This window comes from Passer domesticus, chromosome 22 (assembly GCF_036417665.1).
Source record: "Passer domesticus isolate bPasDom1 chromosome 22, bPasDom1.hap1, whole genome shotgun sequence".
Taxonomy (NCBI): domain Eukaryota; kingdom Metazoa; phylum Chordata; class Aves; order Passeriformes; family Passeridae; genus Passer; species Passer domesticus.
In genome coordinates this window covers 3,552,135-3,574,036 of record NC_087495.1, presented here as the reverse complement: position 1 = coordinate 3,574,036, position 21,902 = coordinate 3,552,135, and the positions used below count along the sequence as shown (strand labels likewise).

Genomic DNA, 21,902 nt, shown 5'->3' with positions numbered 1-21,902 from the left:
ACCCCAAAACACCCCCAAAACATCCCAGAAACACCCCGAAAACATTCCAGAAACACCCCGAAAACATCCCAGAAACACCTCCAAAACATCCCAGAAACACCTCCAAAACATCCCAGAAACACCCCCAAAACATCCCAGAAACACCCCCAAAACCATCCCAGAAACACCCCCAAAACATCCCAGAAACACCCCCAAAACCATCCCAGAAACACCCCCAAAACATCCCAGAAACACCCCCAAAACCATCCCAAAATCAAGCCCAAAACAACCCCAAAACCAACCCCCAAAACCTCATCATAGACTGTAACACACAGAGAACAACACCAAAACACTCTAAACACCCCAAAACACCTGAAAACAACCCAAAAGCACCCAATAACAACCCCAAACCAGCCCCCAAAACAATCCCAAACCAGCCCCAAAAACAACCCCAAAAATAACCCCCAAAAAACCCAAAACCAGCCCCCCAAAACCAGCCCCCCCAAAAACCTAAAACTAGCCCCAAAACACCCCAAAACCTCATCACAGAGTCTAACACAGACACGGAACAGCACTGAACCACACAAAACACCCTGAAACACCCCAAAAACAACCCCAGAACCTCATCATGGACTGTAACACAAAACAAAAATTCACAAGAAAACACAGAAAAGCCCCACAAAAGTGACAAGAAAATACCAAAGACCGGAAAAAGACCAAAATAAAAGAGAACCCCTAAAAATGGCAAAAAAAAAGGATCAGTAAAAAAAAAAATCACAAAAATGTCAAAATCAGAGAAGATAAGACAAAATCACAAAAAAACCCCAAAAAAACAAAAACAAAAACAAAAAAACCAACCAAAAAACCCAACCAAACAGGGGAAAAAAAAAGTCCTGGAATGTTAAGTCATGGAAGGGAGATGAAAATCCATCCAGTTCCCTGCCCTGCCATGGCAGGGACACCTTCCCCTGTCCCAGGTGCTCCCAGCCCTGCCCAGCCTGGCCCTGGGCACTGCCAGGATCCAGGGGCAGCCCCAGCTTTCCTGGGCACCTGTGCCAGGGCTGCCCACCCTCACACGGAGGAATTTCTTATCATAAAATCCAAATTTCCCCTCTTTCTCTTTGTATCCATTGTCTTTGGCCCATCACTCCAGTTCCTGACAACACACAGGTTATATTTTAGTTAATATTATTATAGTTAATTATTATTATAATCATTGTATTAATAAATCATACACAGCTCTTGTTATTATTATTATTTTTGGCTGTTATTATTATTATTTCCAGCTGTAATGTCCCAAATTGTGGTTTGCCTCAAATAGTGGCACTGATTTAAATCCCAGTGCTCACCTCTGGATATTCACTGTTAATTCTTTCCAGAGAGCAGCCACGTTGGGACAAACATACCTACCTTATAGAAAGCTTTAAATAACATTAATTAATTATCATATAATAATAAGTTACTGCTCAGGCAGCCACTACAGCTGGGATGGAACAAATTCTAAAGATCCAGGAAAAGACTGTCACAGTGGGTTAATGGGAATACAGACAATTACAACATGTTTAATAAATCCACTTCACCACAAAAATCAAAGGTTTGCTTGCCATTCCAAATTGATTATTCCTATTCTTTTTAATCAAACTTTAAAAAAATCACAGACTAAATGAGTCAAATGGGCATCACTGCAAATGCTACTCATACTCCCAGCACTGCCAAAAGAAACTATTGATCAGTTCTCTTCACACACTCCTTAAAATATCAGACTCAAACTAATAAGTCCCCAAGCTGGCAGACTGAAGATTTTAACTTACTTGTTAAATCTTCCTCATTGCTTCTCCATTTCCTGAAGCATTTTACTCAAAACCAAGAAAAATTTAAATGCCTTAACTTCAATTCTCTTCTTTCAGGGCTTAATCTGGCTGGAGGAGACCAGATCCTATTTTCAGTCATTACATCAGAGCAAAGGGTGTCCTCAGATTATTATTTCCAGTCTGAAGCCAAAGGGGAATTTTGTAGCAAGAAGAAAATGAGGATTTCTTTCTTCTACAGCCCATTTTTAGTGGGTCTCACAGCACATGATAAAGGTGATAATTATCATCATACCCCCAGACACTGGAACAACAAGAGGTGCAAGATCCCAACAAGTAAGGGAAGAGTAAGTTATAACACAAGCAAAGCTTGGCTTCCTTGAGCTCCAGAGGCCTGACAGGATAAATAGCGGCAAAGTTATTTGCATGGCCTTGGAGCTTGGTGAGCAGCAAGGAATGCAGCAGAGTTGTCTGATGCAAAAAAACTCTTTATCATCTAAAAAAATACAAAGGCAGAGCAAAGATGTGGATGAGGTTTCAGGCAATGCAAGCACAGGGAGGTAATGAACACGTAATTTGTTGGCTGCATGGCTGGAGCTAACGTTCAGCTTGATGAATTTAGTTTTATTGTGACTGCTCTAGAATCCAAATTAAGCCCTCTAACCTTGTACTTCCAAAATGAGATGCAGCAGCAGCTTCAAAACCAGACAGTTAAAGCTGCTCCCTCGTAGCAATGTGAGAGCAGGACTACATGAGCAAGTGCCACTTGTACCACCACTCTGCCCCGTGACACCCTCTAGCAACAGCCCCAAAACCCAACCTCCTCCAAACTGCTCCCTACAGATCCTTGGGGCAGCAGTGCCACACTGGGACAGCCTGGCTAAAAAAGGTATGCATTTTGGGAAGGCTCATGAGGTGAATAATTCCCACACACTTTTTTGTGCTTTTTGTTTTAACTGCGCTTAATCTGAGTATTTCCTGTTCAAAAGGGTTACAATAAGTTCAAAATGTGTTACTTTTAAAAGTAGTAGCCCAACAAGTTACTAACCTAACCTAAGTAGCCTTACAGGTTCTAGCACAGATTGTCTAAAAACCAATTAATTGTCCATGTTCAAGCACTCTAATGTGCCTTACAGACTGAGACAGGCATTTGCCTGCTTGACTTCATCAAAGTAGCTATTTTTCACCACAGACACAGCATTTTACTGTGATATTGTGCTTCTGCACCTGGGTGTGGCCTCATCTCACAAACAACCCAAGTGAACAGTCTGACATTTACTTGAGTGAATCTTTCACACTCTGTAACCCAACATTTTGTTGCTCTCTCCCAGGTAACAGGGAGGATCTTGAGGCATTGCAAACCTGTTGGGCAAAACAGTCTTCCACAAGCAAATTAATTTCATTTTAATCAGGGACGGTTTCATAGCCAAGCTTCTTCAGAAGACTTTTTGAAACTGAGTTTTCACTGCATTTTACTTTTTCTAGAACTCAAGTTTTGTCCTGTGTGCAGAACAACACTAGAGAACAGCTCCTCCCATGAGCAGAGGCAGGAAGAGCTGAACCTGCACCATGAGTTTAAGCTGCTCCCCTGCAATAGCACAGCTCTCACACAGGCATCCTGGGGAGGGAAAGCAGATGCAAAGCAGCTTACAAACACCTCAGCCACTCAGCAAAGATGAAGAGAAGATGGAAGAGAAAAACCTTTGCTTGTGCTCACTCACAAACTCTATTCCATTCCTTAACTATTCATTGAGAGCAGGGAACTGGGAAGTTAAAGCTGGACAGTTCTGAGGAGGTTCTGCACCAAGCAAATTTGGACTTTGTTATTTCAGCAACAAGGCTTGGAAATCAGCCTGCTTAACTTACAAATTAAAAACCTACAAAAAGGTAAAGGAAACTGGCAAAAATAATACCCCATGACTTTACTTTCACTGCTTCTAGGTAAAGCAGGACAGAATTACACACAAGCCACTTGAATTCTCCTTTGGGGGTAATTAAAACCTGTGGTATTTATTTGTCAGCAAGTGGAACTCCCCTAAATTTATGAATTATGATAAAGATCAGGAAAGAACCATGTGTTCAGACCTGGGCTGGCAAATTTACAGCAGGTTTGAAATGGCAGTGCAGAGATCCTAACATTATATGCAAAAGATAAGGACATTTAAGATGTTCTTTATTATTATGCCTTCCTTTGTCTCAGTTAGCAGTAAGGTGTGACTGGGACAAAATTCATCAAGTTGCAATAGACAACAGTCAAAGGAACAAAAGGATATTCCAGTGCTGAGACAAGGTATTTGTTATTCTGTCAGCAGTGCTCAGCTCTTTTAGCAGTACAGTTATTTTCTGAAGTGCAGTATCATCCATCAAATAAACACATTTTAAGTAAGTGAATGCTTGCCTCTGTCAGGACTGAAACTTTTGCAAAAAGATTCAAGGACAAATTTAAAATACCAGAGTGACTCCAAAAGCACACCTATACTAATGAGCCAGTGGGACTGTGGGCAAAGGCAGAAGAAATCCAGGATAAAGTGTCTAGAGAGATCAAGGCTGGCTACAGAGTCGCACAGGGAGCCTGCCTCTGTGAATAAACACTGCAGAGAACTCAGCAGCCTGGCTGGCAATAGAACCTCTACTTGAATGCCATTACAAAGTTCAGAAAATATTCAGAAGGTTTCTTCAATTTAGCTTGAGTGACTTAAAATATAGCATTCACCTACTGCTGTACTGCCCCACAACCTTCAGAACTGCACAGGACCAACTCACTCTTTTCTTAAGCAAATACCACTTAGTACAGATACTGTTGGCCTCACAAGGAAATGGAAGAAACAGCAATACTGCAGAAATAAAACTGCATATACCCCAAACACCCAAAAGAATTTTAAATAAAAACTAAGTCAAGCTACACACACTCACTGCTAGGAGGTCTTGATCAGGGATTCAAGAAAGACTGCAGAGCTAGAATATTCTTAACCTAACATGCTCCACCATACTTAAACCTTTTTTTTTCTTGATTTGGGAGATAAAATGCTCCAGGAATTACACCCTTTTCCCTGCCTTTCCCTCACTTCCTGAACAAAACCAAAATGGTATAAAACCATGAGAAATAGTTCCATGGAGCTACCCACAGAAGTGTCTTGACAGCCAAACTTTGTCAAACAATGCACAGACCATAAAAATAACTGATTACTGCAAAAACATCCTCAGCAGAAGGAGTCTTGGTATCTACAAAAACAGAAAAACATTTATTTTATATACTCTGTAGTTTATCCTTCTAGTTTGTATCAAATTTGGTGTGACAGCAAATCATTACCCAGTAAGACAGACTTAGTGTTGAAACATCCAGTAGTTGGACAGTAAATCTAATGTCAACTGTATTGGCAGATAAGAATTTACACCAAGGATGTGTAGCATTTGCAGTGTTTTAAATACCTTTCATAAAACGTTTCAAACTCTGTTTAACATAAATAGTAAGAAAAAAGTTTTTAAAAAGTATTAAAAGTAAAAGACAACAAAGCAGCAGCCGCTCAGACAGTGATACCTTTAAACTCTTGTAGTAAATGGTCCTGTTGATCTCCAGAGGGAAGAGGTTCTGCTCCTTCCCCGAGCGGGCCCAGTTGATGTAGCGCAGCCAGTTGCCCTTCTCTGGGTCCGTGGCATCCACACACATCCAGCCCAGGTTGGGGTAATACACCTGTGGGACAGGGACACCTGCTCACACCACAGCACTGACAGTGAATCCCTGAATCCTTCCCCCTCAGGGGAGGCCTTGCCTTGGAAGAACAATCACAGTTTTCCCCACCTGGGCTGCTGGAGAGGGCTCAGCCCATGGGGCTCTGCAGCACCACTGCCAATCCACATTAGATTGCTTCCCTCAATGGCCAATTAACACCGCCCACCCCAATTACTCAGCCCTCATTGCCCCTGCAGGTTGCTGCCCTTTGCCCTGCCCTCCTCCCACCCCTGTGCCCTCAGGTCATTGCTCACTGACCCCACACTTAGGTCTGTGCAGAGCCCATGGTTTTGTCCCTGTCCCTGATCCCTTCAGCATTATCCCTTTGGAATAAGCTCTGCTGGAATACATCATAAAGACCCCTCCTGTCCTTCCTGTGCCGAGCTGTCTGTGGTGTGTGTGTGCATGGACTTGACACGGCTGCTCTCAGGGCCTTACTCTGAGCAGCTTCTGCAGATGTTTTGAAGGTTGCAGCATTTCTGCCACCCTGCAACGCTGCATTTCACAGCTCCACAAAGCACTCGGCACCAGCCAAGGCCAGAGACAACACAAAGGGCACGGCTGACCCAGGGCTGCACGGGCAAAGTGCTGCTGCTCTTCTCAAGCTTCTAGAGAAAGTGCCAAAATTGGAAAAAATCACACTCGTGGCCTGCAATCCCATCTCTAAAGGCTTTGGGCTGAAAAGACAAAATCCTTAAAACATTTTACACTTTCTTTTCAGTCTGGCAAGCCTGAAATGATACTCTAGATTTTGCATTTAGTAAGTTGGCTGATTGTAAGATATGAAGGTCACAGAGCTTTATTTTTACCATCTGATAAGTTGGAAAAAATAACTATACAGAAGCTTGAAGCATTTGCTTTATTTGGAAAGATATGGGAAAGCATACTTTATATTTCATCTTTTTTTTGGGGTATAAAAGAACATTTTAACTTTCAGAAATCTTGTGATCACTTAAGAACCTGACCATGTCAATAAATTTCTGCATGTTCCAAGGGGCTGTGTAAATTCTTTGGTTTCTGGTCTTGGGGAAAAGGCTGACACCTACTCCTGGTTTACATTTCCAGACAACTTGCAGGAAAGCAAGAAGGGGACTGACACCTTCACTATTTTCTGATGACAGGAGACTCTGCTTCTCTTTCAAGATGTTCTGTATCTCCCACTCTTTTTATAATCCAAGTTAGATGCCTATCAGTGGGTATTTTTCCTTTTCTGTTTTTCTGAACGTGCAAAAATCTACAGTGTTGTAGCTTTTTTATTTTCTGATACTTCACAAGTAATTCCAAGGCTTTTCAAACTGTTTTCCAATTTTGACCTTATGTACACTTCTACACCAGCTTAGAAAAACCCCTAATAAATAAATTCAATTTTTTTGGTGCTGATTATACTGTTGATTAAATGAAATAGAATTTTATCAATAAAAGTGAAGTTTTAATAAATACACAACCATCTTAGTTTCTTTCCAAGTAAACAGAAAACATCTCCCTTAATTAAACTATTCCAGCATGGATGTCATCAGCTGACTTTTGAAAGAATGTTCACCAGCACACCCAGCACCTTGCAATATGAAAGCACAAACAGCATCCCAGGTGAGACTGCAATAGCAATTCTTTTGTTTAAAATGGAAGAGAAGAGCCAAAGAATGTTATATATAGTAGTATATATATAGTAGTATATAGATATAGTATAATAAAGTAATATAAAAACACAGTAGGGTTATATATATATGTGTGTATATATATATGTGTGTATAAATATATGTATATATGTGTGTATATATATATGTGTGTATATATGTGTGTGTGTATATATATATAACCCTACTGTGTTTTTATATTACTTTATTATGGGTGTTCCACAAACCAAAATACTTTTTTGCTTTTCTAATTTACAGAATATTACAGTCTCACTTACAGAACATTGTTTAAAGGCCTTGTGCACTGTGAGAAGGAAAACAGCTCCAACTCCTCTCCATAACACTGTGACTTGAAGTGATTCCTGTACCTACAATAAACCCACTCAGCACAGCTGTGCCAGTCATTCCAACCAGCACTTCCCTTCCTTTTCAGACACTTGTTCTCACTTTCCCAACTGTGGCTTTTCACCAGTGGAAAAGGACAATATGTTCTCTCCTCAGGTACAGAGGCATATACTGACACACACAACTCGTACTTTTCACAATGAGCCTCTGGTATGACAGTTCAAAACCATTAAAATTGACTGGAGATGCCAGTTTTAGAAGCCTTATTTTTTATTCAGATTAATTTGACTGAAGAAGCAAATGGAACACTTGTGGAAAAGGCTGTTCCCCAAGCTGAGTGTCCATATCTGAACTGCTCCTACACACCACCAACCTTCTAAAACCATATTTTCTATCAGTTGAGATTCTGGACTGGTTTCAGCATATGAGACCAACTGTTGCAGTCTCATTTTAGCTGCTTTTCTAGCTCTAAAATCACTATTAAAGCAACACACAATTACTCTGGAATCTAACAAGGGTTCCCATTATCACCTGCATTGTAAACACAAACTGAAAAAATATCCACCATGAACATTCAGCATCCAGCACTGAGAAACATGATTGTAAGGTCAATCATTTACTTGACTGATTCAATCTCAGCAAATGTTCCTGTAACAGATCAAAACTGGAGATACCTTAAGCAGTGGAGTTTGTGACAGCATGAGCTCAATGCAACAAACATTATACTTGAAAACTGTATTGCTTTTCTAAAGAGTAATTTGCATTTATGGGAATGTCCTAGATAATTCCTCTGATAGAGGTTAACTCTAAGCTCTGTGCATGTTTTTGGTGTTTCAGGGAGTTCCATTTTTGCAAGCAAGGGGACAGAAGGATGGACAACCATTATCAGCATCTTTAGCCTAAAAATCCATGTTCCAGAACTTTCTATGCCACAGTTCCCCCACCCCTCCCCTCCTTGACTATTCCCTTTGCTAAAACCATGTCCTGTGTTTGTCTTCAGAAAGACTGAAGAAGTCTTTGGAAGTGGTTATGAACTGCCTTCAAGAGACTGTAAATGGGATTCAGCTCCAGATGATGACATTTCTATTTTGAAATCTACATAATACCCAAGGTCTCCTGACTACCAGTGGAGCTTCCAGAGCTGTTTGGCTGCCCAGACAGCACTTGCTTCAAGGCAAGCCCAGCACAAGAAATACTGCAACACTTGAGAACTCTTACAAAAACTCCAAAAGCTGATCTTCAAAGAGCTAAATGAGGAGGAGTGATGTGGCTTCCTGAAGAGATTCCATATCCTCCTAATTTCCCTAATTTCATAAGCAGTTGACAGCACTCAGCTGCACTCAGGGTTCAAGCCAACAAAGCAAAGATCAGCAACAAACTCTTAAGGGCAACTGTGATCCACACACAGTATGTAAGAAATACAGCAATTTCAAACAATGCCAATGGTTTATAAATCTTTGTAATTCAGAGTAGTTGTTCTATCCAAGTGTCTATAAATAACTTAGTAATGGCAGTAACAGATGGCAATTACCTTACATCAAGTTTATTTCTAAAATATCTGGAAAATTGAAGGCTAAATACAAAATATTGACCTGGTGACAGGCACATTTTTCCATTTACAAGCTGTTTCTTACCTCCCACATGTACACATTGCTCTTAACTTGAGATCTTTTTTTCTTGTCACCAACAAATGGTCCAAACTTCTTGCCTTTCAAAATTGACTTTGTTGCCCAGACGCCTGAGGAGACATGTATCAAGAGTTAAAACTTATCTAAGTTATTCCAAGCAAATCTTCTACTCAAAATTCATATTTTTAAGATTATTATATGTGTCTGTCTTGGACTGGGGAGCTGTCCACTCTTCCCAAGAGGAATTATTTCAGACAAATACACCAGACATCTCTACCCAGCACAGGAGGGCATCAGGCTTTCACAGCAAGTCAAATTTATGTGAGCCACTGTAAAAATGTTCATTCTCTTCTCACAGCTGCAGCACTCACCCAGCCGAGTCTTGTCAACTGCAGATGGGAAGAGCCTCACGTCCTCAGGAAGGCCCCTAAGCACGTGCTCAGGAACATCATCCAAGGTCTCCACAGCAACAGGGGAGTCAGTTGTGTTCTACAAGTCAAAAAGCCAACCACCATTAACAGGCAAAACCAACTGCACAACAGGTGATCAACCCACACGAACTTCAAAACTTTCTGACTTGCAATTGAAGTAAAATTTCCAAACTCACCATGCTGAGCATAATTTCACATATATTAGGAATCATTTATTTCACTTTTTTAAAGAATGAGTTCCAGGTATACTCAACCTAATCAGTTCCCCAGAATCAATCTAAAATATTTTCTTATCTTGCCTTATGTGACAAAGTACCCCTTGTGAGAAAGACTAAAAAGGAACTTCAGGAGAAAACCAAACTCAAAGCTCCAAGAAGTGCATACAGTAAAAAATCCAAAAAGTTACTTGCTCTGCTGACTGAAGTGAGCATGTTGCAGTAATTAAGCACTCAGGAGAACCTGCACTGGGGATACACCATCCACTGTGCCACAGCAGCAGCATGTTCTGCCTGGAACAGGCTAAGACAAGGCTCTGCTTGCAAGGCTGTCAGTGGAGGGGTGGGGTCATGCTGCTTTTGGTGTTGAATAAAGCTAAAACCAGGCAGACACATCAATCCCAAAGTTTAACATCCCTTGAAGGGTGAGGAGAAGATGTGGCAGAGCTGACAAAACACCTGATAAAGGAACAGACAAGGGATACTACTGACAACCTGCCTAAAGCTGCTTAGGCACACCTGACTGACAGTCCAGCACTTTTTCCATCCTAGAACAGCCGAGGCCCAGGGTGAACAGGGTCTTCTGACACACCCTTGTCACCCTGTTCTTCTAAGTTCTTCTAAGCCTTCTCATGTTTACATTCTTGTAATGAACTTTCTCACACATTTTATGTAAATATTAATTGTTTTACGTTCTTTTCTGGAGGAGGAGAACCTTGATGGACTGTTGGTTTGCCCAGCGTCATTGGAGAGGTGGCACTGTCATCCTCCAATCCACTGTCACTTTTGAAAGTCTATAAATGTGGGAGTCAGAAATGAAACTTCCCTTCTTTGACCTTGGAAGTTCCAGTGTGCATGTGGTTTTATTTTGTGTCCTAAAGCGACACACCCCTTCTGCAGTGTGCTGGAGATTCCTCCCTGGAGTGGGGACGTCCCTCAAGGACATCTCTGAAGGCCACTGAGTGCCACCCCTGCCATGGCAGGGACACCTTCCACTATCCCAGGCTGCTCCAAGTGTCCAACCTGGATTTTCCAGGGATGGGGCTCCCACAGCTTCTCTGGGCACCCTGTGCCCGTGGCTCACCATCCTCACAGCCAATCTAAATTCACTCTCTGCCAGCATGAAGCCATTCCCCCTTCTCCTGTCACTACAGCTCTTGGTGACTGAAGTATGGGCATGTCAAGTTTGCTGCTCTGCAACAGAGATTAAAAAAAAAGCAGCTTTTAAAGCGAATAAAAGGATTTTAATAGTAATTATTTCAGTATCATAAATGTTACTCATATTTCCTACATCAAGTAACAGCTCAGAACTTTAGCCAGCAGCTTATAATTAATACAAGAAGTTTTAAGACGTTTTTATATTAAAGTTTGATAGGCAATATAAAGCTAATAAATTATTTACTGTCCAGTAAGTGATTAGTTCCATTTTATGGAGCCTCCAAGGTTCAATATTACTCTTATAATATTATCTATACTATTACTACTCACACTTGTCATAAAACAACCTGCTCCCTATTACCCACTCAGAATTAACAAAACACTATTTCTGATAGAAATTACCAGAATTTCAAAGTTACAAGAATGCAAAGTTCCCTATAAAATCTGTCCACATTCCAAATGAACTGTGCATGGTGAAATTGAAGCCTTTATTGAACCACATGCCCTAAAATAACCCCTGCCTTCTGATATGGAACTCTTATCATTTTGGTCAGGAACAAACACTGGTGGTAATGGCAGGAACAACTCTAATATTAAGGATATTATTTTTGACCTCAAACCCCATTTTTAGGAAGAGGTTAAACTGAGAAATTTTTCCAAAGAAACTTTAATTTTTTGGAAATTATTCTGGCTTTTACCTATAACATGAAGCAGAGATACAATAGTAATTTTCACATACTCAATAATAAACTACTCAGTAATATTCAAGAGTACTTTCTAGTGAGTACTTCTGAAATATGCTGAAAGGTTACTGGAAATATATATTTCAAATGCATCTCAATATGCTATCAAATTTCATTTTTTTTCTCTCTAAAGCCAAACAAATAAAACTTCTCAGCCCTTGCTCCTCAGCAGCCAGTCTTTGTCAGGGTGCTGCTATGGAAATCACTTCACTATATTTGAAAACCCAATTTGCTGAGCGGAGTTCAAAGAAAAGTCTTCTGTCAGTTTTAATTGCAACAATGAGGAAAATTATCAAACTGGAGTCAGAGCAAGATTATTCTAGTGCTGCCTTCATAAACCTTAACAGCTGCACAGAGAGCTATTTGTAGGGGAGAAAGACCCCCAAACTGGAAACCATGGGAGGGAGAGAATGCCAAAAATCCCTTCCCCTCCAAGAGTGGAGACACCAGGGGTAAATACTTATTCAATAGTTAGAATAGCTGAAGTCTATTCAAAGCAGAGCAAAGCTTTATTTTGCACTTCTAACAACCCAAAAGGAAAAATACTGATGAAAGCAGCCTGATTTTCAGACATCTGTTTGCCTTGAACTGATATGCAAGAAGCCATGTCTCAGCTGAAAAAGAAACATACTCTTCCCAGCATGTCAAAGAAACCTAAAAATCCTCCCAATATGTTACCCCAGGATTTCATCAGGGGAGAAACAAGCCTTTTTCCCCCAGTGGTTTCTAACAAGTTATATACAGAAATAGAAGAGGGTGGCTGACAGCTCTCAGAATGGTCCACTTCCAGTTTCAAGCTAAAAGCAAGATGGTTTTTTTGGCTGGGTTTGGTTTCTTTGGAGAGTGTTGGTTTTGGTTTGTTGTTTGGATGAGCAGTCAAAAATCTCAAATCTCAACCCTGCAAATAAATTTTAACCTATCATAACAGATTCCACTGGTTCAGACAGAAGTGTACAGCACTGTGATCCATCTTTGATTTTCCTGGGGTATTCCTTAACAGTCACACCTTTTAACTGCAAATTCCTGAACTGCTCTACCATTCAAGAAGTGTGTTTGTATGGAGCAGTACACAATCAGAATTGTATTGTGCATCTACCTGCATAAATCAGAGATTAGCAGACATTCAGAGAACACAACACTCAGACTCATCCAACACTTGTCACATTAATGGACTTACAAGTACTAGAAAACTGGATATGGCCTTTACACAACAATACACTTCACACCTCAAATGAATGGTAATAAGCAATCAAATTCAAAACAGCAAAATAAACAATTTAGTTCAGTCAAATCAGTGCAATCTCTTTTTATTTGCAATTTAGATGTAGCTACTTGAAACTTTTTCCAGATCACAACTTGTCCCCAAGCAATGTCTGTCTACCAAAAAGAAATACTGCATGTCAATCACTTTTCTACCAAGACTTAACAATCACTTTAAATTTATTTTTCTGTTTACAAAATCCACCCCTTGATAAGGGTAGTGCACTTGTGCATGTCCTACAGCCAACTTTTGCATTTATCTGAAGTCTTAACACAGAATTTTCCACTCCTTCCAAGCCTGCAATTTTGAATACAAAAACACCTGAAGCTTATTTCACTTTTAAGCTTCTTACTCTGAAATTCATCAGAAAATTACATTCTAGCATTTAAATAAACCAGTTTGAAGTGACTTTAGGACAAAGCCAAAGGATCATGAGGGCTGAAGTGGTGCTTTAACTGAAGCAAACTTTTCCTGTTTGCATCAAACCCAGAGTCCAGACACTCTGACAGTACCTTTTAACACATTAAGCAACTTTTCACACCACTTTCAATACCACTGAAAGTGAACCAACCGCAGATTAGTCTCTAATGTTACACACAGTATTTAAGCAGAGTAGAAAAGGCACCTGCAACAAGATACTTAGAGGTGATTAGAGTGAAAAGGAAAGAAACCATCCTTAACAGTGCAATGAATGACAGCCAGCCAGCGAGTGTCATGTGAGGGTGGAAACAGGATTAGGATAAATGAGGAGATAAAGGAAAGGATGCACGGGGAGGGAGGAGATGGCAGAGAAGTTAGAAGAGGCAGCTGAGGAAGGGTGGCTGTGCCAGCTAGCACAGGACAGCAGACAGGTCTCTCCTTGTCCAGGCACCTCACCTGGCAACCCTTTGCCACCATTTCACACAATTTGTGTGCTTGAAAATTTAAGATGTATTGGAAATAATCATTGAAAAATTCAGAAGGAATGAGGGGAGAAAGTTTCAGAACAAGTGCAGATGTCCTTTGTTCCTGCATTTCTCCGCACTTTTTAAGTGCCTATGCTGTTTTCCCAGAAGAACCCAAATTCCTCCTGCTCTGTCTTACTGCAGTCTGAGATAATGCTGCCAATCAAACCCCTCCTTTGCTTGGGGTTTTTAAAATAAATTATTCAGCTATTCTGATGAAGTAATTTACATATTAGAGGAAGATCTCCTTTGAAAAGAGGACTGCCTATCCTCAGACAGCAATCTTCCAAGAAACCCAAAAACATGAACTCCAACAACAGATGGGGTTTTTTTAATCCTTCTTCTCTTACAACAAGAAGGCCATATCAAAGAATTTAAGAAAAGGTTTTCCTTCACTACTTCAAGATTTCTGTGGGCTAAACCACAAAACTAACAGTCTTTTCATATAAACCAAATCAACACCAGCCCAGTTTGGTCATCAAAGTCACACCAAAAGCAGAGACAAGCAGAATGAAAGAAATATGAGAATGAACCACTTGAAAGATGTTTGGCATCAGGCAAAAACATTTCTTATACAGACCTGGCACTACAACTTGTCAACACTGAATGAAATGACAAGGGCACTGCAAGAAAAAACACCACATGGTTGATGCTAATACACACTTAATAGGAATGGTCAGCCAACAATTGGAGCCATATGGGCTCCATGTGCTTTGGAAAGCAAAGGTGAAGGCCAGAAACACCAAGGAGGACCCAAAGCTGTTGTAAGAACTCCCTGAGGAAAGGCAATGTCACCCTTTAATTGTAAGGTGACACACAGCACAGCATGAATGAGACCAGCAGTTCCCATAAGATAGATGAGGACTTTTGACACAGCACAGAAATCTGATTTAATTCCAGAAACAAATCAGGGTGTAGGAACACAACAACAGACAGGACACGAGGGGACATGGGCACCCAGACAGGAAGGAAGCAGTCAATAGTAACAATTACAGATTAGGATCTACAGTTTTCAGAGTTCTAGCAGAACCCAAAGCTTATTGGAATGACTAGTGAGGCAGGATAATTCCTCAAGCAGACAGAGCAACAGGCTGCTGGCTTCATGCCACTAAGTGCACCAAAATAAACCTTACAGGAGAAAAAATTTCATTTCTCAATAGAAATTTTGAAGCAGCAGTTAACCCTGCTCCCCAAAACAGACGTAATACAAATGCCATTTCTATTTTATATATATATATATATAATTCATATTTGTCTATAGATATAATACAAATATGTTTTTTCACAATACATGTTTCAACACTCTGATAGAGATTATATTTTGCTTTTTACCTTTTTAATATGTACAAATATATTGAAGACTTTTTACTTTAAATCAGAGGAAGAAAAACAACAGGAAACATCTCACCAACCCATTCCATGCTGTAATTACTTAGGCATATACCCCTATGACTTCACAGAAAACACTTCAGCTAATGCTAACTCTACTCAGGCCTGCTGCTGATCAAATAAGGATAATAAAAGCTACATTAGCTACAGGCACTGAAGTACACAAAGCATTTTATACAACTGTGTACTGTGGCTCTTTCTGACTCATAAAGCTTCTGTTCATGGCTGATGTTTTCAGCAAAGTAAAAATGGCTTTCCTGCAGTGTGATATCCTATGGTCACATTCCCATGCCAAAGGGGCTTGGAAAGATCAGCCAGGGAGAGGAAAGAAAAATTTGTGAGAAAACTTGTGAGAAAAACTTGAGGCAACATGGACTTCTTCTGTATCCCTAAGTAACACAACCATGTGTGACAGACAAACTGATGGACGAGTCCTGCTTGGATAAACAAATGCAGAACAAAATGCTGCTCAGTTGGTGCTGATGAGAACAACACCCTCCAGGCAGGACACTCGTGACTCCACACAGCCAAGTGCTGCTCCACAAAGGAAATGTGCTTTCCCAGGCTTTCCACTTCTTCCAGGAGAAACACTTCAGATTCCAGAAAAGCGTGGCATTTCCCAATCAATCCATTTGTGACAGGTTGTTTACTGCACATTTGGAAAAGGAATGTGATTGTAAAATGATTTTAAAAATGGAAAACTTCAATTTTCAAGCCACTTTTATAAGGAACTGAATTATTACGTACAGGTTCAGGAGGAAACAGAATTTTCTGGAGCAGTGTTCTGAGAAGAGGTGCCAGGAGTAATAACTTACACACTGCTAAAGGGAATTCACAAAAACCTCAAATCCATGAAATAACAGACATCTCACAAGCATACACAGTGCAGAATGGATAATTATGAAATTTAATGAGACCTACGATTCTAAAGAACATTTTTTAGTGGATGATTTACTTTTCTTATTAATAATTAACTGTTCTAAGTATTTTGATAAAGTCTTACATTTCTACTCACCTGATTCATTTTGAATTCCTGTTGTGTTCTGAAAAGATACACACAACAAAGAAACTCCTTTGATTACATGAACCCTAAAAAGAAAAACAGACAATTGTAATACGTACCTATGCACACATTTACATTGAACTGAAAGTACACACAGAGCTGTAGTTTCTCTTCCTAAATTGTCTGTAGAAAAGGAGCATTTTGCTTTAGAAACAATCTGCTCCAAGCTGTAGTTTTGTTATTGCAGCTCAAATGTGGCTGAATAATCTCAAGATGGATATCAACATTAATCTTTAAATGATGATGTAACAGATATGCTCAGGTAAGATTGTTTTTTAAAGTAAGTTAGTTTGCTCAAGATTGAGTACTTTTAAGAACTTTAGAAGTCAGATCTCTTTAGAATTTTAAATCAAAGCATTATGGAAGGACTTACATAGTTTTCAAACTAAAAAAATGCATGTAGAGTCTCTACTCTTCTATATTAGAAACAGGAAAATATTCCTTAAATTGAGCTGCGTTGAGGTATTTTATTACACTAATGCATTTTACATTCCTTTTTAATAAAAGCCTGAGATTTCAAAAGGTATCTGATAAAAACGTCTAGTTCAAGTAGGCATCAAATTTGGAAACTCAAACTTGAGGGAGAACTGATCAGAATGATGCCATACCTAAGGGTCAAGATCAACTCACTTCCTTTCTTTGTTAATGTATACAAAACAACTTTTTTGCAAATTAGGCCCAAAACACTTTCAGACCCATTGTCATACAGAATTTTCAATAAATTAACATCACCCATTTTTGAAAGTTATCTGGTCCCTCTTCATTAAAGCACTTTATTCAAGTACTGCTATTTCTTCCCTTTGTTTAGTTTTCCTACTATAACAATGATAACCTGATTTTTTTACTAAGTATTCTACGTAAGTACTAACATTTAATTCAAAATAAGTTCAAGGAAAATCTATTCCAAATAGATTTCATATAATCCCACTCATCTTTGCACTGAAAGAATTTTTAATGCTGTGCAAAAATGACAACACTGCCAAGCATCATTCAAATGTTACACTGCTTAAGAAATCCAGAAGAAAAGGGAAATGTCCTTGGAAATGATATTGCTGCTGTATCCACCTCTTCCAGGATTAACTCCTTTTGTCCTGGTATTCCCACACTACGTGGGCATTTAAACAAAGAGCTGAAACATTTTAGTTTAGCAACTGAATCTGAGGGATTTAAAGTTTGCCAGCAAAGCCCAGCTATGGGACAAGGAGCTCCATCTGAACAGCTTGTACACATCCAAAGGACAGCATTCCTTTTGGAGTGCTTTATTAGTAACTTCCTAACTGACTTCAGCACTGGAGGCAGCATAAACAGCTGAGGCCTGAACATCAGGGTGAAAAGCCAGCACTCTTATTCATTGTTCACTGGGACAAAACCCATGCAACATCATTTTATAAATGAAATCATTTGGGTAGCAGGAGAGGTGTCAAGTCATTTCCTGGTATGAAACCCAACTTACCTTTGGTATCAAATCTCTCATTTTTATATTCTGTTAGAATATTTTCATACAATTATTGCCATAAAGTCAAGAAAAGCCAGCACCTCTAATGGACACAGGGTAGAGCCTGAGGAGCAGCAGGCTGTGGCTGGCACGAGTTTGTTGTTGCTGCCTCCCCTGCCCTTTTCTACCTTTTCTCCTCCCTCTCACTGAAGATCATCATTCCCTCCATGCCACAGCTCAGCTGTCCACACGAACACCTTTACCACAAATCTGGAAAGGAGTCTAGGAAACAACGGTGAGGGACAGGCTCTGGCACTTCACACTTTGCCCAAAACTCCAGATTTCCACAGACAACAAAGATTTAAAGCACTTTCTTACAGAAGCAAACACTGAACACCATCACAATCCACACTAAATGTGTAGAATCTGAGACAAATAAATAGCAATAAAGTGATGGGCTGCAGAGTAAAAGGAAAGTTCTATCAAGCTGAAAATTTCCTCTAAGCTGAATTTTCTTAGCCCAGTTATTAAACAAATTACTCAAAACATTTGAAAAGCAGACAAAATCTTCTTACTTTGTTTCATTTGAGGAGTAAAAATACACTTTTCTTCTTTTTCATATACTAATTCAAAAATACATTGCTAAGAATTAATAGCTAAAGAATTTTTGAAACAAAAGTAATGGTGTTTTTATAAATATTGTAAATATTTTATTCAACATTTATACAATGGGTTTTATCCTAACATCTCAATGGTATTTCTTAGGAGATGACACATCTTAATAAACTGCTGTAGTTGAACACCCATACAACACAGTTGAGGCAGATTCCTAACAGACTGCACTACTCCATATTCTTTCAACTACCAATTACCAGTGGAACCACTTGAGCATAAAACAGAATTAGGTGAGAAATTAAATTTGTAGTAAACCAAAAGCTTTAACAAGTATTCTTAAAGCTATTAATTTAAAATATACACTTCATATTAACATTTTATACCTGCAATTTGGTATTTTTTCCCTCTTCCACATTACTTATTTTGTTAACAGTGGATTCAATTATATGGAAAACGAGATTAATTGTACTGAAAAATAAATAAAATTAATGCTCTAAGAGTCTTGCGTGCAGCCACTGGTTTTCTTTCTAAAATGAAATGTTGTAAGAACAGAAGTATCTGTAACAGCAAACTCGGGGTTTAACTGTTGGTACACAAAGTTCAACAAGAAAATATGAAACTGCTTGTCCAGCTGCTGCCCAAACAGCTCCCGGCAGGATCAGCGAGCACCACCAAGGCCTTCACTCTCACCACTGCAGGAGCTCAGACTCCCTGCAGCAGGGAATCCCCAGCCCCACGCAGTCAGGTCCTGCACAGGATTTCCCAGAAAAGCCCCGAAGAAAACCCTGATGTGTCACCAGGGCACTGTGGCCTCTGTTAAAGGCACAATGCTGGCCCCATTAAATCAGTTTTAAAGTTAGTCCACAACTGCATGAATACCTTGAAAAAGTCACTCAGCAGCTCCATCAAATACATGTAACAAGTATTTTCATCCAAACTCAACAGCAACGTGACCTAATCTATTGAAAACCTGGATATTATTAATAACATTTACCACAGTGAACTTCAACCATTCACTGACAGCCCTAAGAAAAGAACAATAAAGGTTCTATCCCAAAAGTGAAGCACACACACCAGCATTTGAATTTTCAAGATTCATTCTCAGAAAGCATTGTCAAGTCATATTGATTTTAAACTACTACTTACTGCTCCATCTCATGAGTACAAAAATACTACACACTTACTCAAGACATTACAGCATCTGGGAAACAAAGAAGAGAAGTAAGATTTACTGCATTGTCTTATCTTAGAGTCACAGAAAAAATTCTTTTTCTGAAAGGCTCAGTTTTAGGCAACAAATTGTATTTTTTTCATATAAGAATACACAAGGTATTTGTATTTAAGGAAACACTGTGATCTCTAAAACAAAATCTTTAAAGCAAAAAGTATTTTGACATTATTTCTGAATCTATGCTTCAGAATTTTAAATATTCCCTTAGAAAACCTATAACTTCTTAGGAATAAAGTCTGCAAACAAAAGCAAGTGACTCTATTAAAAACCAGCATTGCAGATCATCCCTTTCCAACTCAATCAATCAGACTAGCAAGCATTCCTGGGTTTTACTAAGTAGACAATCTTCTGGCTTTATAAGCCATATTTATAATTTCTGTACGTGGCGGTTTTTTAAATCCCAGAATCCAAAAGCATTTTGAAAGAGAATGCTGCTTCCAGTTCAGAGGAAGGAAAAGCCAGGCATGAGAGTATCAATCCTATTTCGGAGGCTTGAAAATGGGACATGCATTACGTCACTGCTCCAGCACAAACACGTTCATTAGAGAACCAGGAACAACTTGAAAGTCCCCACGGCCTGTTTTCCTAATGACCAGGATTCAGGCTGGGATTCTGCACAGCTCTGGGCTTTGTTTTACTTTCTAGCTGCAGCACATGACCATTTTTTAAACATCAGGACATCTACATGCTTTCAATTCAATACTGAAATACTCTCACCCATGAATTTTCCATGCATTAGGTGAAATAAAGCTTGCCAATTTAAAAACATAAAGTTCATGTTAACTCCAAAAGTTTAAAATATGCATGTGATAGGACATCCTGTTTCTATGGCACTTAAATGCAAAGACATTTTCAGTTACTCAAGGCTGCCTGAATAAGAGCAGAGAAAAAATGGGCAGACAATGATTTTCTGAACACTGAAATCTATTACCTAGTGTCCAGTAAGAAAAAAGGCTTTGCTTACTGCCACTAAAAATAATAAACTGCTACACCTCAGGAAGGTTTATTCAGGTAACCAAGATAATTGGCCAAGAAATCACCAACACAACACAAACCCCAAGTTTATTAATTAAACAACAACTAATCAAGGGAAGTCAACAGAAAATAACAAGTCTCTAACAAGGGCAAATATGCAGAAATTCCATTCCAAGATATGAGTGCACTTTAATTTGACTCACAAATGCAGTAAAACCCAGGGAAAATTTTCTCAGATAAATACACTGCTGATTTATTACTATGTGAAAAAGCTCACTTCAGTCATTTCTTTTTACAACACAGGACTCATCCTCCCACTTTTGACTACAGCGCGCTTTATACAGAGGCAGAGAATAAATATTTTTCAGCTTATTCTCAGTGGAGAAAAAACATATTCGTAAAAGAAATTATGTCATTTGAGGGGCAGACAGGATCATGTCTGACTTTCCATGAGAACAAGTTCAACAACAAAGATACAAAGACTTTACAAAGACTTTACACAGGTTTGCCAAGGCAGGAATGCATTACTGGTCATCTCTAAAACTCCCTGAATTTCTGTTTCCAACAGAGACTCCCAGTAAGCAGCACATCCCTTTTATACCGTTTATATTACTTGTTTATCCCTAAGCATCAAGGATTTTATGTGGAACAATGGAATGGAGACATCACTGCACTGCAGGATGGACTTCCAGAGCCATTTCAGTTGTTACAGAAAAAGACTTTCTGCTTTACTTCTCTTCCACTCTCATGCAAATTTTCAATAGTAAAAAATGGATGTGTTCTACCAATGCACAAAAGTGCCTGAACATTCCTCCCCACCGTCCATGCTGTTCTTTGCATTCCCATAAAACAGGCACCAGCTCAGGAATCTCCAACACCACACTTAACTGGCACTTCTGGCAAAGACACTTCACCCAAAGTGATGATTTCCCTTTAATTAACATAACTAAAGTTTCAGTGTAAGTGCCACTATTTTTATGGTCTATGCCATGGACTGTGGAGGCACTTCTGTCCCAGCAAATCCTGGGAGCCACATTCTGAAAAACAACAGGTACCTCCACAAGGTTCTCACTACTGTCTCTGCAAGTCCAAAAGTTCTTTTGTTTCCTAAACATCACTCCCTCATCTATCAGTGACACAGATCTCCATCTGAAAAGTGCCAATAATACTCTCACTGATTCACCATTATGCTTTCCTGCAGTTGGAAGAGCTGGAAATCTCCACACCAAGGAAAGCAGCCCTGGGTTCTTAACATGCCCATCATTTTTACTGAAATGTCGTTAAGTGTCACAAGACAACAATAACAGAATCATGGAAT

The 21,902-nt window shown here is 39.4% G+C and overlaps 1 protein-coding gene across 1 annotated transcript in view; it reads right to left on the bottom strand.

Moving 5' to 3' along the window:
* PRDM2 (PR/SET domain 2) overlaps nt 1–21,902 on the bottom strand; it is a 65,042-nt gene that overhangs the window by 41,706 nt on the left and 1,434 nt on the right. The window contains exons 2-5 of the mRNA XM_064396877.1: nt 16,281–16,354; nt 9,496–9,613; nt 9,131–9,234; nt 5,326–5,478 (exon numbers count right to left, since the gene is read on the bottom strand). Of these exons, the coding sequence (XP_064252947.1) occupies nt 5,326–5,478; nt 9,131–9,234; nt 9,496–9,613; nt 16,281–16,289 (384 nt within the window). The 5' untranslated portion in view covers nt 16,290–16,354. The remainder of the gene's footprint in view (nt 1–5,325; nt 5,479–9,130; nt 9,235–9,495; nt 9,614–16,280; nt 16,355–21,902) is intronic.